The 14,962-nt window shown below is 39.1% G+C and overlaps 2 protein-coding genes across 12 annotated transcripts in view; one reads left to right on the plus strand and one right to left on the minus strand.

The window, feature by feature from the left end:
- The window catches only part of TUBE1 (tubulin epsilon 1), a 61,212-nt gene that overhangs the window by 18,040 nt on the left and 28,210 nt on the right, over positions 1-14,962 (minus strand). For 5 of the 11 annotated variants that reach the window (XM_073337080.2, XM_073337090.2, XM_073337082.2 and 2 more), the window contains 3 exons: positions 14,733-14,907; positions 7,026-7,107; positions 606-1,691 (listed from right to left, as the gene is read on the minus strand). In XM_073337080.2, coding sequence (XP_073193181.2) covers positions 1,528-1,691; positions 7,026-7,107; positions 14,733-14,907 — 421 coding nt within the window. In that variant the 3' untranslated portion in view covers positions 606-1,527. Of the gene's footprint in view, positions 1-605; positions 5,031-7,025; positions 7,108-7,613; positions 11,636-14,732; positions 14,908-14,962 lie in introns of those variants that run through there. The other 6 variants (XM_073337089.2, XM_073337086.2, XM_073337085.2 and 3 more) reach the window with 5 other exon arrangements.
- Positions 549-9,842, plus strand: CCN6 (cellular communication network factor 6). The gene is given in 6 exon segments (XM_073337096.1): positions 549-708; positions 711-769; positions 4,064-4,347; positions 4,836-5,078; positions 8,491-8,684; positions 9,019-9,842. Coding segments are annotated over 6 exon segments (1,194 nt in total). The 5' UTR covers positions 549-576; the 3' UTR covers positions 9,301-9,842.

The following is a 14,962-nucleotide window of genomic DNA, read 5'->3' on the forward strand; positions in this document are numbered from 1 at the left end:
TATGCTCAAATAAATTTGTTCGTCTCTAGTGTAAACAGAGTAATTAAAACATTGGCAGCTGGTCTACAGAGGGAAATGCACAGATCAAAGTGCCAGTTTCCCCATCACTATTCCACTAAATAAACAGTGCAATAGCCCCACTGGCATTGTGCATGGTACACTGTGTAACATGTACTATACATTTTGATATTTGCATCTCTTATGGTTGACCCCATTAGGGATTGTGAATCGTAGAGGATCAGGCCTCTAAATTTGAGGAACGCTGCTTGACCTGCTTCAAGAAAACATATTATTGGAACTCTGTCCTTTTAAAATGATCATAACATCCATGCAATAAGGATTTAAATACAAGGTAAAAAAAAAAACCAAAAAACTACATGCTCCCAGCAGTTAACTTCACCAATCAGAAGTTTGCCCAAGCCGACCTCAGTTAAGACAGCGGAATCTGCAGGAACAGCTTTCTGGCGCTGAACAGGGTGTGAAAACATATCCTGGAAAGGGGCTCAAAAAAATGAAAGAGACCAGTTGAAAGTCTGAGCATGAAACTAGTTATGTATGAAGTGAAGGATTTCAAGTATGAATGTGTGTGTGTTCTTGCATGTGCTGAGGAAAGAAGGATTTGCAGAGGAGACAAGGGAGAGCTTTGTGTACAGTGCTCACTCTGACACAGCTCAGCCTGTTCTCTATCTCTCTCTTTCACTTCTGACTCTTCAGGAACATGCAGTGGCTCCTCATTCCCACTCTCCTCACCATCATTTATATGCAACAGGTAAGTTTTCTCGAAAGATTTTTTTTCTCCCTTGAGTGGTTAAAACTTTTATTTGCTTCATGACAAAATAAAATTCACTCAAGCAAATACTATGTGCAGAATAGGAAGCCAATTTTTTACTACCATGTACAAGTTTATTTGCAGCTTATTCATTGTACAGTCACAATTTTGATATTTTCCTCTTACTTCAGTTCATTGCTAAGAAATTTTAAATTCTCAGTGACTTCAACTCTCTCGCTCTCTTTTTTCTGAGTGCAAATTCTTGTCTGACACAAAGTAAGTAAACATCTTTCCCTCATTCATATTCCAGGTACGTGCACTGATCTGGCTCTAGGGCTCCATGAGCTAGTTTTGCAAATTAGCAAGGAGCTCTGGTGTTATTAAACTGTTTTAACAACAAAGAAATTCTGCTCTATTTACTCCAGTTTCAAAGTCCAATTCCATTAAAAAAAAATACCTTGCAAATGTGTTTTTTCCTCTTTTAGTGATGAAGTTAAATCTCCAAGTGGACAGTTTTCAAAACAATTATGCTTTGGTATTAATTTACCTACCTCATACATAATTTGCTTAATCTTAAAAACCAACCACCCACCCATCAAGAGATTTCCACACAATGGTCTCCTTTTTGAATCTGCCCATAGGATTGGCAAAATACGTGCACGGGTTTGTGTGATGTGGACACAATTGTTATAGTAGGCTAGGGAAGGAAGAATCATAAAATATTTGGTTTGTCAACTTTACAGGCAGGCTTTACATTTTTATCCTAACTTGATAGACTGTTGAAGATTTTTCAAGTAAACAGTGTTATTCAGTGGCAGCAGAGTTAACTCAACCACAGGCTGTTTTCTCATGATTTGTTTTTCTTGCTGTGAAGAAACCTCTGAGTTGTCCTCTCTTTCTTTTGTTTTGTTTAGGTAGAGCTCTGCAGGTTCAAAGTACAATTCTGATTTATAATACAATAGCTTAAATAACTGCATCAATGTAAGCAATATTGGCTGACTCACAGTGTATGAAGGAATCCTGTTAAGAGCACACAGATCCATTTTGAAATAAGAGATACCTGATTTCAGTCACACAGACAATACCACAGTGTGTAGTTCAGACCCTACCCAATTTTTTACAAGGAAGATAATATTTTGGGGGAAAAGATTTCAGCAAATGTTGAGCTGTGCTGATGGGAGTTTCCTAAAGTAACCATCCCATCACTTATACTGATAAATGTTTAAGAGCACCTGTTTACCCCACATCCTTCTTCCAGAGACACAAACTTTAAAAAGCTGTAACAACTGGCACCCGAAGTACAGATTAAGCTAATTTTTATGGCTGGTTGAAAGGTTAACATAAAGCCGTTCCTTAAAAAAATCAGTTATAAGAGCTAGTGATTTGTCATATTACTACTATGTTTGTGTGGCGATTGAATGAAAATAAATAATGGAATGATTAAAAACACCGCCTGTATTAACCTGTGCCTGGTGCATTGCAGAGCCTGTTGTGAGGCATGGAATAATATTTCAGCTCCCATAGTGGTTGATTTTGTGAACAGGTGCGGATCTTAAAAAATAGTTCTAGTCAAGTGACCATGGAAGCCGTATGTTGGAACCCAGTAAAACTGTATAGCTTATAAACCTCAAAGTATGGTGGAATGCTTGAAAAATGATTATCATCGCTAGAAAAATTATGATAAATATGAAAATCAGAGCGGAAAAACCCCATTCGGAAGATCCCCTATTCCCTATGGTGAACTGGAATTCAGTTACGCAGCTGGTTGTTGTGGCATGCAAAGCAGAGTTCTGCAGCAACTTCCAGTTTAAAAATGGGAATTTGTATTGAATTAAAAAGGAAAATGAATAATATATCTAGTACAATAGTCTTCCATAGTCTGCCAAAGGTTGTTTTTACTGACCAGACAGTACTGCACTGCAGAATTTGTTTGGGGAAAGAGAGAGAGAAGCTGATAGCATTTAGCTGGGTCCTTAGGTACTCAGAAAAATGTTGAAGATGGATCAGGTTTTTGGCACCTACGTGATAGCTGAGGCTTTTGTCAGTGGGGAGTGCCTGTATCTTCTCTTTCCCTGCCTCTTAATGGGCAAGGTTGCAGGTTTCTTTAAGCTACACTAGTAGATCTACTAGTACTCCTTGTTCCCAAACCCATTAGAGCATGGGAACTACTAGCTGCTCTACGGGTCCTTTCCCCATATCAATCTATCTATTCACCACGGCTAAATAAGCACATTAAGGTCTAGGTTTTTATTTAAGACCAGTGAAATAGTTAGGGTTGACATTTAAATTGTCATTATGTTTGAGCATTAATACGCCGTTGAAATAAACAGAAACAATGCTCTGCTCTCGGAAACATTGTTTCAGGCTCACTGTGGACTTCAGAAAACATCACTAATAGCTCATTTCTGCAAGGTTCTCTATTCAATCACAGGCTAGAACCAGTTTTCCTTTAAAGTGAAGACTTAAATTCTGAAGCAGGAGCTAGACTGCATGGAGAATTCTGTAGATGCAGAATCATGAGACACACAGGACTTTTGCTTTAGGTCACTCAGACTACCATCTTGCCATCTCAGTGCTGCCACCAGTCTGTTAAGATCTCTTTCCTGCTTAAGCCCTAGATCCTGCAAACACTCATGTGAGTAAATTTATGCACGTGAACAAATCCACGAAACTCAGTGGAACTGCTCACATGTGTACCTGTTTGCAAGATCAGCACCCTACAACACTAGCACAGCAAAGCCAACACAACAATGGAAAAGTGACCTGTCTTCTGTTCCTTTGCACACCAACAACCCAATTATCAAGTAAGCTGTGAGTGCCAAATTTTCAAATATTTGTGCCAATGTAAGTGGCAGAAAGAACATCACTTGGCTTCCAGATACCAGAGTGAATTTGTAGGGCTGACAGATACAGTCTATAGATTAGGGCTGAGTACGTTTGGTATATCATCATCATCAATAGTGTGAAACCCTACAATACCAAATTTAAAACCTTGTCCTGACTCTAACTACACTAAAAGTTTTATTTTGTTGAAAGAAGAGACAGATTAATTTTCTTTGAAATAAACAGTAGGTCAGATTCACTGTTGGTGTAACACTCCAAATGTGCTAAGTTAGTGGTGAATTTGGTCCTTTGTTTCTCATGTACTACCTCACTTTTTCATCTTGTGAATTTTTACAAAAGCTTTAGTGGCTTTATGAAACTCTCTTCCTTCATCCTTACTAAAGTTTATGTACTAACCACGCTAAAGTAACCCAGCCCTCAAAAGTCCAACCATTGTAAGTTTTTCTGCAGGGCACAAGGCAATGGACAACTAGAAGTGAAGCCTGGGGAAAAATCTGCAGAAGCCAGTGAGGTACATCAGCGTAAAGAATTTTGTCACTGGCCATGCAAATGCCCCCATGTGCCAACCTGCACCCCTGGAGTGAGCCTGGTAAAGGATGGTTGTGGATGTTGTAAAATCTGTGCCAAGCAGGCCGGAGAGATCTGTAATGAAGCAGATACCTGTGACCCTCACAAAGGGCTTTACTGTGATTACTCTGCAGACAGGCCTAGGTATGAAACAGGAGTATGTGCATGTAAGTTACTCTTTCACGTCCTATTCTTGAAACTTCAGGGGGTGATAAGCATGGCTCTTTATAGTCTGACTCAAAAGAAAAAAAAAAGTCTTTTAGTTTGGGCTGTATAGTTCCTTGCCTGTAAATTACACCAATTTCCTTACACTCACTCATTTACTGATGTGTAAATAAGTATGTTTAGGGTGTTACTGCTACATCATTTTACACATCAGTCAAAGTGGTCCATTATTTATGGATGCATTTGTGACTGGGTTGAAACAAAGCAGCCAATAAGTAGAATTTCTCACAGATAAAAGTTGTGTTTGGGTGGGAAAGGGCAGAACTCTCCTCTTACATCTGCAGAACTTCATCCATAGAAGTACTGGGTGCAGTATACACTGCTGGTAATTGGAGTAGGAAAGGATGGTCTCGCCTTACCATTTGGTATCCATTAACTGCATTTTATAGCTTGTAGCTGGATTAGTAATTCTGCTCTTTACCATTTTCAGATACGATAGCAGTCGGATGTGAGCTCAATGGAGTCTATTATGTCAATGGCCAGGCCTTCCAGCCTACCCCACTTTATAAGTGTCTCTGTGTTAGTGGTGCAATAGGATGTACACCTGTGTTCACCTCAAAGGCAGCAGCAAGTCAGTGCGTCATGGTCAAGGGCAGAAAAACGTCTGGACATTCCAACTGTGGCCCTGGACAACAGAAACAGCTACAATCAACAGGCTACAGATTAATGCCAGGTGTGCATGACTAGAATGGTAAACCATTTTCATACATGGTAAATTTTTAAACTACACATTTATTTAAAAAAAAAAGAAAAAATGGGTCAATATTCTATTTACCGACATCTTGTAGGGACCTTCTTCTCAATAGAAAATGGAGGATTCTAGATTTGGCTCCGACAGCCTGGTTGGTTATTGACAAAATCTCAGTCATTGAAAGGGGGGAAAAACCAACCTCTTTCTCTATGTTGAATTCAGTCTATAAGAATATGGAGCAATTTCTGGCTTCTAAACTACTCAATATTATCAGGTTCAAATTATAATCGCTATTTCCTGGTTAAATCGTTTGTCTTCTGCTTCTAGGATGAGGAGAATAAAATAAAACTAAGGGTAGCCCAAGGCTCAAGAACAAATCAGATTCAAGTATTGCAGATATATAGGAAGGAGCATGCAAGCAAGCGAGCCAGCCCAGGCTATAGCAAATTTATACACATGTGCTGGTGGTTAACCTCACAAAACCTGGAATTCAGTTTGGACAAGCTTCCAAGAAGTTCAAGTGCTTATGCAAGCTATCCTAAAAATGGAAACTCATCCGACATCAAAACAGTAAATTTGATACTTAGACCAGACGTGAAGGATAGCAATTCCTTTTTACAGAATTTATCCAAAGCTGGGAATAAAACCATACACAGTAGGAAAGGCACTCAGAAAAGCAACCGAGTCTAAATGAATGAACTGCACACTTTTAAAGAATGTTATTAATTTAACCGAGGAGAGACAACCTCGAATATTCGATACCAAATCATTTAAACCAATTAAAATGTAATAATAAACTGAAATTATAATTTTATATACCTGCACAGCAACAAGAAGTTGCTTCCTCCCAGCACCTTAATACAATAGAAATCTTAAGGTGCCTTTTCAATCATTTTTACTGAGAATGAAGAGCAACACTTCAGTGCTTGCTATGACTTGAGAAATTTGGATAAACCGTGGAACACAATGAAAAAGCAATGCAAAGCAACTGCTTCCCTAGTTGGCTCTCAGTTCACAGGGCTGAGCACTCCAGCCCCATGTTTGCAGGGGATGGGAAGGATCACTGGTTGCTACACATGTTGAATGCAAATAGACTAGTCAAGTTTATTTACATGTCTAGTTTCACTTTCTGGTTTTCATGTATTACCATGATGTTACAATATTTGGGTTACAAACTCCTGGTAGACATTTAAATCTAACTAAAAATTTCCTTTGATTTAAAAAATGAACTTTGTGGGTCACATGCCTGTTCATCTTAGGTTTCAAACTATGATTTTATAGACCCAAGCCAACAATGAATCACTGCAGAGTGATGGACTCAAAAATTAAATTAAATTTATTGTTAACCCTCAGCATGACCATCTGAGGATCTGGATTAATAATCTATTTCTGGAGGAATTCTGTGCCAAAAATTAAAAATTCTGCACACAATATTTTAAAATTCTGCAAAATTCTTCACATTTTATTTGTCAAAATAACACAATATAATCATGCCCATTTCAATTATTTTGGTAATTTATTTCAAAATACCTGTGAGCTATTATGTCTGTAACAGTACAGACACAAAAATTCCCCTAGGAGTAGAGAGTTAAAGAAACCCCTATGACAACCTAGTTGTTTCTCTGCCCCCTACCCCCCCTAGAGCCCAGCCAGGGGGCCAGACACTCACATCCCTCTCCTCTCAGAGCCCAGCATCAGGTGCCCCCAGCCCAGACACTCACACCTCCTACCCTCCAAAGGCCAGCTGCAGGCCCCCCCATAGCCCAGATACTCTCAGCCCCTACCCTCCTAGAGCCTAGGGATCCAGAGGGAGAAACAGCCTGATGCTAGGTCCCAGGCTTGCACAGAGTTTCCTGCATGCCACCTCCTTCCTTCAGGGAACGTTGGGAACTGCAGCTGCTGGGAATCCTCCAGTTCCCTCCCCCTTACCCAGCCTTGTCTTCCATTTGCGAGCTGGGCTCTGCGAGGTCCAATGGTCCCTAGTGGAGGCCAACATCTCTGCAGCCCATTTCTGTGGGGGCAAAAAGGAAATTCTGCACACACAACATTAATTTCTGCAAAATTCTGCATTGCGCAGTGGCACAGATTTGAACCTGGAAGCAAGAGCTCTTGGAAGAAAAGTACCATTTAGCACTCCCTGAATAAACTGAAGGTCTGTACTATGTGGAGGCCTTATTTATTACATCTGAAGCACCAGAGATGTACATGGCACTTTACAATACTGATTAAGATTGAGGGATGACCCAAACAAGAACAGGGAGACAACGTGGAAAGTGAGGAAGAGGGAAGGGACAAAAACAAAATGGAGTAGGAATCCTTGGTAGGAAAAATGCTCTTTTTTCCCCTCTCAGAGAAAACCTGAAAATTTGTTTAAAAAATGATGTTCTCTCCTTAACATAATATAATAATCTATAGTTTAAATTCAATTTGTGCATAGTTTGCATGAAGTCATGCAGTGGCTTGTTAGCTCTAAGATAGTTTTAATTCTTTCCTTCCTTCTGTTAATGCTGGTAGCAAATGCTGAGCTTAATTTTATTGCTTTTACTGTTCTTTCAGTTTTCCTGCTTTCCTTAAGCATTTTCTGTTTAGCTAATAATTCCTAAATGAAGACAGTATCTATATCATACGTAGAAAATGTACTACATATGAGCAACTATGTAACCTCCCTTTATTTATTGCAGATCTGTGCCAGGCTTTTAATCTGCTTCCTGCACTGAGATCTTTAACCTGCTGTCTACCTTCCAGGTACCCTCATAATTCTGCCCTACCCTCTTAACTACATGTGCAGATTTCAAACCCTATGAGCCCTTCTTGAGTATTTCACCAAGATTTGCCACAGTGATTTTAAAATCTTATTTTATACCTTTACTTATTTGCACTCCTATTAGGTAGGGGATTCGATTTATTAGCATCAGATATTTAGAAATGACTGGAAAAAAATCATTCCTGACATTAAAAAAAAAGTTACATATCAAAAGATTTATTTACATAGGTTCATATAACTTTTCACAGCTACACTTGGTCTGCAGTTTAAGAAGTTTTTAAAATGTGTTCTTCACTACTCTGGATGTTTCATAACAGTTCTTCAGAAGGGATTTTGGGTTCCCATAACATTAATCTGGAGGGTCATAGAACATACAGTCACGCTGAGATTTTCAAAGCCATCTCGGAGTTTTGGATGTCAAATTCCAATTTTAATGGAAATTGGTGTCCAAATTTCTTAGGCAGCTTTGCACATCTCAGCCTCAGCCTTTTAGATCTACCTATGAGAGAAACCACATGAACAGAAATCAAATGCTAATCACTTTCAATTAATGCTACTTTAGACACAGAACTTTTAAAAATAGCCTGTCTTGCTGTGTTGCAACATATAATATATTGCTCTGTCTCTCAGTTTACAGAAGTCTACCACTTGTTTTGAAGGAGAAGTGCTTAGTACAGGCAACTTCTTGGACACCTTGTTCCAGAACCTGTGGCATAGGTATATCCAACAGGGTGACCAATGAAAACAGTAAATGTGAAATGAGAAAAGAAGAGAGGTTGTGTTTCATTCAACCTTGTCAGACCAATATATTGAAGACTATAAAGGTAAACTGTGGTGCAAAATGGCTTTCCATTATCTCCGATATGTGAGCCTTCCTGAAATACAAGATTGATCTTGTCTTTATCATGTAGCAGTGAACTACAGAAGTATAATTTTAAAGAAAGCCACAAATCTGAGGATTATTATGGTAGCCCGCTGTTTTATTACTTTAAAAAAATAAATCTCAGTCTCTGACTGGTACAAAGAAAAATAAGACAGCTTTAAAAAAAAGTAGTGTTTCAAATGCTATCGCTATTTAAATGCATAAGAACCTTTGTTGTTTGTTCTGTTGGTTTTTTTCATGTGACGTTTCAAGCTTTGTTTTATTTTACATTTAAGATTCCAAAAGGAAAAACATGTCAGCCAACATTCCAGCCTCCCAAAGCAGAGAAGCTAGCCTTTTCTGGATGCTCAAGCACAAAAAGCTACAAACCTACTTTCTGTGGTGTGTGTCTGGACAAGAGATGTTGCATACCTAACAAATCCAAAATGATCATTGTACAGTTTGACTGCCCCAAAGAAGGCTCCTTTAAGTGGAAGATGATGTGGATCACATCTTGTGTTTGTCAGAGGATTTGTAGTGATCCAGGAGATATATTTTCTGGACTCAAGTTATTATAACTTACAACATGGACAGCAGTGTATCATCAGGATGGCAGCATGCTCATAGTTTGAAGAGTTAGCTAAAGAGAAGACCCTTCCACTGAAACCAAACTTGTTGGCATTCTTCTGTTAAATACCCTGAGAACATGGTTTAAGAACAACATCTATGTATGTAAAACAAGACACTCAAAACACGTAAGAATTAAATTGTTTGAAACGTGAGTATACCTTTGAGGTACAAGTCTAGCTAACATAGGGACAGTCATGGAGGGAAAACTTTTGTAATTTAAAAAAATCTACAGGAATGCAGGGGTGAGTTTGCTCCATATAGACACAAAAAACTCCTAGAAATAGGTGTCCTCCCTCATCTTCAACAAACATGCAGGTTTAAATTAATTAAACATCCAAGTAACTTCGTAGAAAAAGGAATCTTAACTTTTTTTGCTATAACATCTGATCTATCATTCTTGATCCACAAGACAGATATTCTTACAGCTACACTGACACAGCATTAGAAAAAAAAGGATGATCTTTTGTGAGTTAGAAAAAAAACATTACATATTGTAGCATACAACTACAAATAAATTTTAAGCTCAGTTTGGTTGTTCACCAATTCTTATATTTTACATTTCTCCAAATGCAGTGAATAAGAAACATTATATTTGCACCAGTACAAATGAAAACATATTTGTCAAGACGTAGGTTAATTCACTTCATCCCCAGTGAACCATTTTTCTAGGTTTTAATTTTAAATGTATACAATTTGCCATTTCTTTATTTTCCCCCACTCATGACATGCTAACAAAAACAAAAACACTACGTATACAATGAAAAGTAAGCTACTGATCTTATACTGGTCCCACCTTCATTTCTGTTCTCTCTTCATGCTATTTTGTATCTATTTAACCTAGACTGCAAGATCCTTGGGGTAGGGACCATGGGTGAAGTCCTGGCCTCATTGAAGTCTATGGCAAAACTCCCCGTGACTTCAATGGGGATAGGATTTTACCCTATGTTTTTTGTCAGAAAGTGCCAAGCACATTTATAGTGTTCTATAGGTAAGTTGTTTCACCAGAGTGACTTTCAAAATGCTTTCAACCTAATAAGAATTGCCTCTACAAATATTTGTCTTGTGTATTTCTGGCCTCATACATTGAAAATTAGAACCAATACTATTGTGTCTGGTCATACTGCCACTGAAGCTCTCTTAAAGAAACGTGTAATTAAAAAAAATGTCATTTTATGGGTCCATTTGTAGTGGCTTAATGCAGTTTTAAGACAAGAGAGTCAGGTTGGCAGACAAATTCTGAATATCTGTATATTTTATTCTGCAAAAGCATAGTAGTTGTTATTAAGACAACTGTTTATAAATATAATCTGATCATAATATAAAAATCTCTTTAATTTAAAATATGCTTCTATTTTAATTAGGTTCTTTTAAGAATATAATCTTCATTCTCCAAACAATCCATATCATATGTACTTATGATCACAGCTATTGGATAAAGAGGCAACATACTACGCTAGCCTCTTATCCTCATCAGTACATAAACCAACATTAGTGCAACCTACAGTTCATGAAAGGTGAATCATTATTATACAATATATTAGTATTGTACTTGATGCATTCGTTTTGCCAAATTATTCTTGATATTGCCAGTTTTGATATCAACTTGGAAAATTTTAGTTCAATTACATCTAAATACAATGACGAAGCAACACTCTAAGTTGTGAATAGTGACACACATCTTAGACCGTCATTTTGGAAATAAATTTTCTAGGATATTCGGAACTTCAGAAACAAGACTCACTAGATGCCTCCTTTCATTGCAGAAAAGGGAATGTAGGATTTCCCTTCCCTCGTGTATCTTATACCAAAGGAGACTCTTTTCTCCAAAGCAGGGATCAATTTAATTTAGCTTAAGTTGGTCTAAGGAGTTCACCAACTCCATTTTGGCCTGTTATAATTCCTCCCCCTCTCCTCCTGGCAGACGTCATCACTATTTACTCCGCTAGCGTGCAATATATGCTGGTCCCTTTTCCACAGGCTGAGCACTTGATACAACACTCCCGGCCAGCCTGGAGAGTGACAGTACCAGGATCCCTGCGGAATAATTAGTCCTAGATGCTTCACAAACCATCCAGTTGGCTTAGGCGGTTTGCTGTTCTCCAAATAACAGCAATTCTTCCTCTGTTACATAGCTATCTTCAGTCTTGAGGGATCTGTTCTAGGTGCACCTTTAGTGGCATCTAGCTGGTTATACTCCTCTATTAGGTCTGACAAGGAAGATATGGCTTCGGAGAAGCAGCTTTGCTCCATCCCATCAACGTGCAAGTAATGGTGAAGGTGAGCCTATAAGAATATACACAGATTATCTATATCCTTTTCTGTGCACAAGGAGTCAGATTAACCTAGCTCAATATACATTATTGTTTAGCCTGCCTTGAAAGGGGACAACAAGCACTATCATAAAGAGATTGAAAGACTGTCTGGAGTCACCATATCCTTTGCTGAAATGCTACTTAGCAACTTCCTGTTGCAATACTCTGGGGCATGCCCACACTACAGCTACTACAACGACACCACTACAGTGCCATAGCTGTGCTGCTGTAGACTTTCCCCCATCAATGGAAGGGGGTTTTTCTATTGATGTAGTTAATCCACCTGTCCGAGAGGTGGTAGCTAGGTTGATGGAAGAATTCTTCCGTTGACCTAGCTGCATCTGCACCGGGGGTTAGGTCAACCTAGCGACAGCGCTCAGGGCGTGAATTTTTTCACAGCTCTGAGTGATGTAGCTAGGTTGATCTAATTCTCTTTGGGTGAGTAGGGAGGGGATCTTGAACAATACCGCCAGCCAGATCAGTCACATACCTCATTCGCCATCCTGTCTTACTCTAAATAAAGGTCATGAAGACTTGTTCCTTTGTGAAACGATTCCCCAATACATAGTTAAGAATCTTAGGCTATGTCTACGCTGCACTGCAGTGTGGACTATTGGGGGTGTGAATTGCAGAACATACCAGAGAGTTGCACACACAAAGAGTTGTGTGGATGTTGCTGGCATGAAAGTAAGAAGTATCTAGTTCACGTTAACATAGTCCTAACAGAGAACACAAACTAGTTTGGCCAGCAGCATCCATATGGGGCAGTTAGTGCAAAACACTTTGGTACACTTTGCAATTCACGCCCCAATATTCCGCACTATGGCACAGTGTAGGCAAGCCCTTAGTGTCACTTCTGACCAAGCCCTGTATAGTGAAAGCCACGTGCCAGTTGTGGTTCAAAAGTGTTTTTTCCAGTGTCGCAAGTTATCAAGGTAGTAATGGAATGAAGGCAATAAATGCTTTATTATTGTAATTCCTGATTAGTAGAGTTTACAGCAGAGCTTCTCAACTATTTGCCACTTGTAAAAATGCTGCTGCATTCTGAACTCCTTGGTTTGACTGACTGTTGGCTGCTTCTGAAGTGGCAGGTGGTTCACAACACTATTATTTTCAAAAGCCTTTAAGGGCCTAAATCCTGGCTACTTTAGAGACCGCATCTTGAACCTTGGGCAAAGCCCTCATCCCTCCTCCAGCCCATTTGTGACAGGCAAAAGGGCCACAGCACATAAAGAAGCCCTAATAACCCTGGTTCTGCCTGGGAAAGGCAGCCTCCTGTGACTTCTCTTGAAAGTTTTGGTGTAGTCTGCGGGTGGGTGGAGCAGTGCTGTATGCTGCAGAAATTCTGGGCAGCGCAGCAGTCCATAGGATAATCTGTGGAAGCTGCTGTAATTTAGACAAGCCCTCAGGGCTGCCTACATTACGCTGAGGGCCTCTCTGGCCCTTGGAGAAGCCCAGGATTGGGAGCATACAATGACGACTCCCCCAGCTAGAAAGTCAGTGCTTATGTTTATCTACCACCAACCTTTAGAGGGCCCATCAAAGCAGGCAGGCAGACAATTGTGGCTTTGTTGTGGTGGGCTGCGGTGTCTGGAATTCACTGACATTAGTATTTAGCCTAGACTACACTTAAAATGTAGCTAACTACAACCTAGCAACCTCACTCAGGTATGTGAAAAATTCAAACCTGGAGCGCCATTGTTAAGCTGATTTAACTCCCCAGTGTAAATGCAACTACATCCATATAGCTGCTTGGGCACTGGGAGGTGGATCATTTACATTAACAGAAAACTTCCTTCAGTCCACATAGGAAGCATCAACAGCTCTAGCACCTATAGTGTAGGCATGCCCTAAAGTTAATCTTCCCACTTTTTAGGTTCCCTTTAAAAACTCTGAACTTCCAATAATGTTTTAGAACAGTGGTTCTCAACCAGGGGTACACGTATCCCTGGAGTGTGCAGAGGTCTTCCAAGGGGGTGCATCAACTCATCTAGATATTTGCTGGTTTTACAACAGGCTACATAAAAAGCACTAGTGAAGTCAGCAAAAACTAAAATTTCATACAGACAATGACTTGTTTATACTGCTCTATATACTATACACTGAAATGTAAGTACAATATATTCCAACTGATTTATTTTATAATTATATGGTAAAAATGAGAAAGTAAACATTTTTTCAGTAAGTGTGCTGTGACACACTTGTATTTTTATGTCTGGTTTTGTAAGCAAGTAGTTTTTAAGTGAGGTGTAACTTGGGGGTACACAAGACAAGTCAGATTCCTGAAAGGGGCACAGTAGTCTGGAAAGGTTGAGAGCCACTGTTTTAGAATATCCTGTTAACCCAATATAGGTTTCTTTTCCTTTCAGTCTTTTCTTGGGTTATCTGCCCAACTTAGTTTTAGTTAACTTAAACACCACCTGCATTTTAGCTAAGGCTGTATGTTTGCCACAGCCATGACTTTCATGACAAAACTGAAGTCTCAGTCTGTGTTACATGACAGCTTCATCGGATTTTACAAGTTTGATACAGTGAGTTAGAGTACTGGTGTTAAAAACTTAAAGGTTTTTAAACAATTTTTGTTGCTTAATAGCACAGGACTTATAATGACAAACATTAAAAAAACCCAACCTATGAGCTATAACTTAGTAAATGTTTCTATCTTTTACTTTGACAAAGCTGCAGCTTTTCCACTTCCTTTGCCATGACAAACAGCCAGGCTTAATTAAAGTGTTTTTAGCTATATTTAGAAGTGCTACACCTTTGTAGCATGCTCTCAGCTATACCGGTGAGGTGCAATTCAGACAGATGTGTTATCAAGACACTCATTCTGCTGGTAGAGGAATACTAATAAAAAAAAAAGGTAATGCATTGTTATCAGAAAAGGTAGGTTCCCAATACTGCCTTGCATTCGGAGTGCAGTCTATTGCATCTATATTAAAGCAATATCTTGTTACAGCTTGCACTGAAATTTGCTTTTCTCCTCCACTTCTCAAAAAAATAAAATGTTAGAAGAGACTACTGCTACTTTAAAGTACACTGGGATGTTATGCTGCTTTTCACCGTACCTTTTTCTTGTAGAGCTTCATGAATCTGTCTTTGAGCTCTGTAAAGGTTGGTTTCACACAAGTATTGTTTGCTAATGCCAACAGTGAGTGAGAATGGCCCACAGGAGGTACTGAACATAAGCCAGTTTTCCAGCCTTCTTGATTCCATGAGACAAAATGAAGGGAAGGCTTCAACCTGCAATACATACATTCATAGCTAAAATAAGCAAGCAAAGAGGTACAGTACATTG

The sequence above is a fragment of the Lepidochelys kempii genome, chromosome 3 (genome assembly GCF_965140285.1).
Source record: "Lepidochelys kempii isolate rLepKem1 chromosome 3, rLepKem1.hap1, whole genome shotgun sequence".
Classification (NCBI taxonomy): Eukaryota; Metazoa; Chordata; order Testudines; family Cheloniidae; genus Lepidochelys; species Lepidochelys kempii.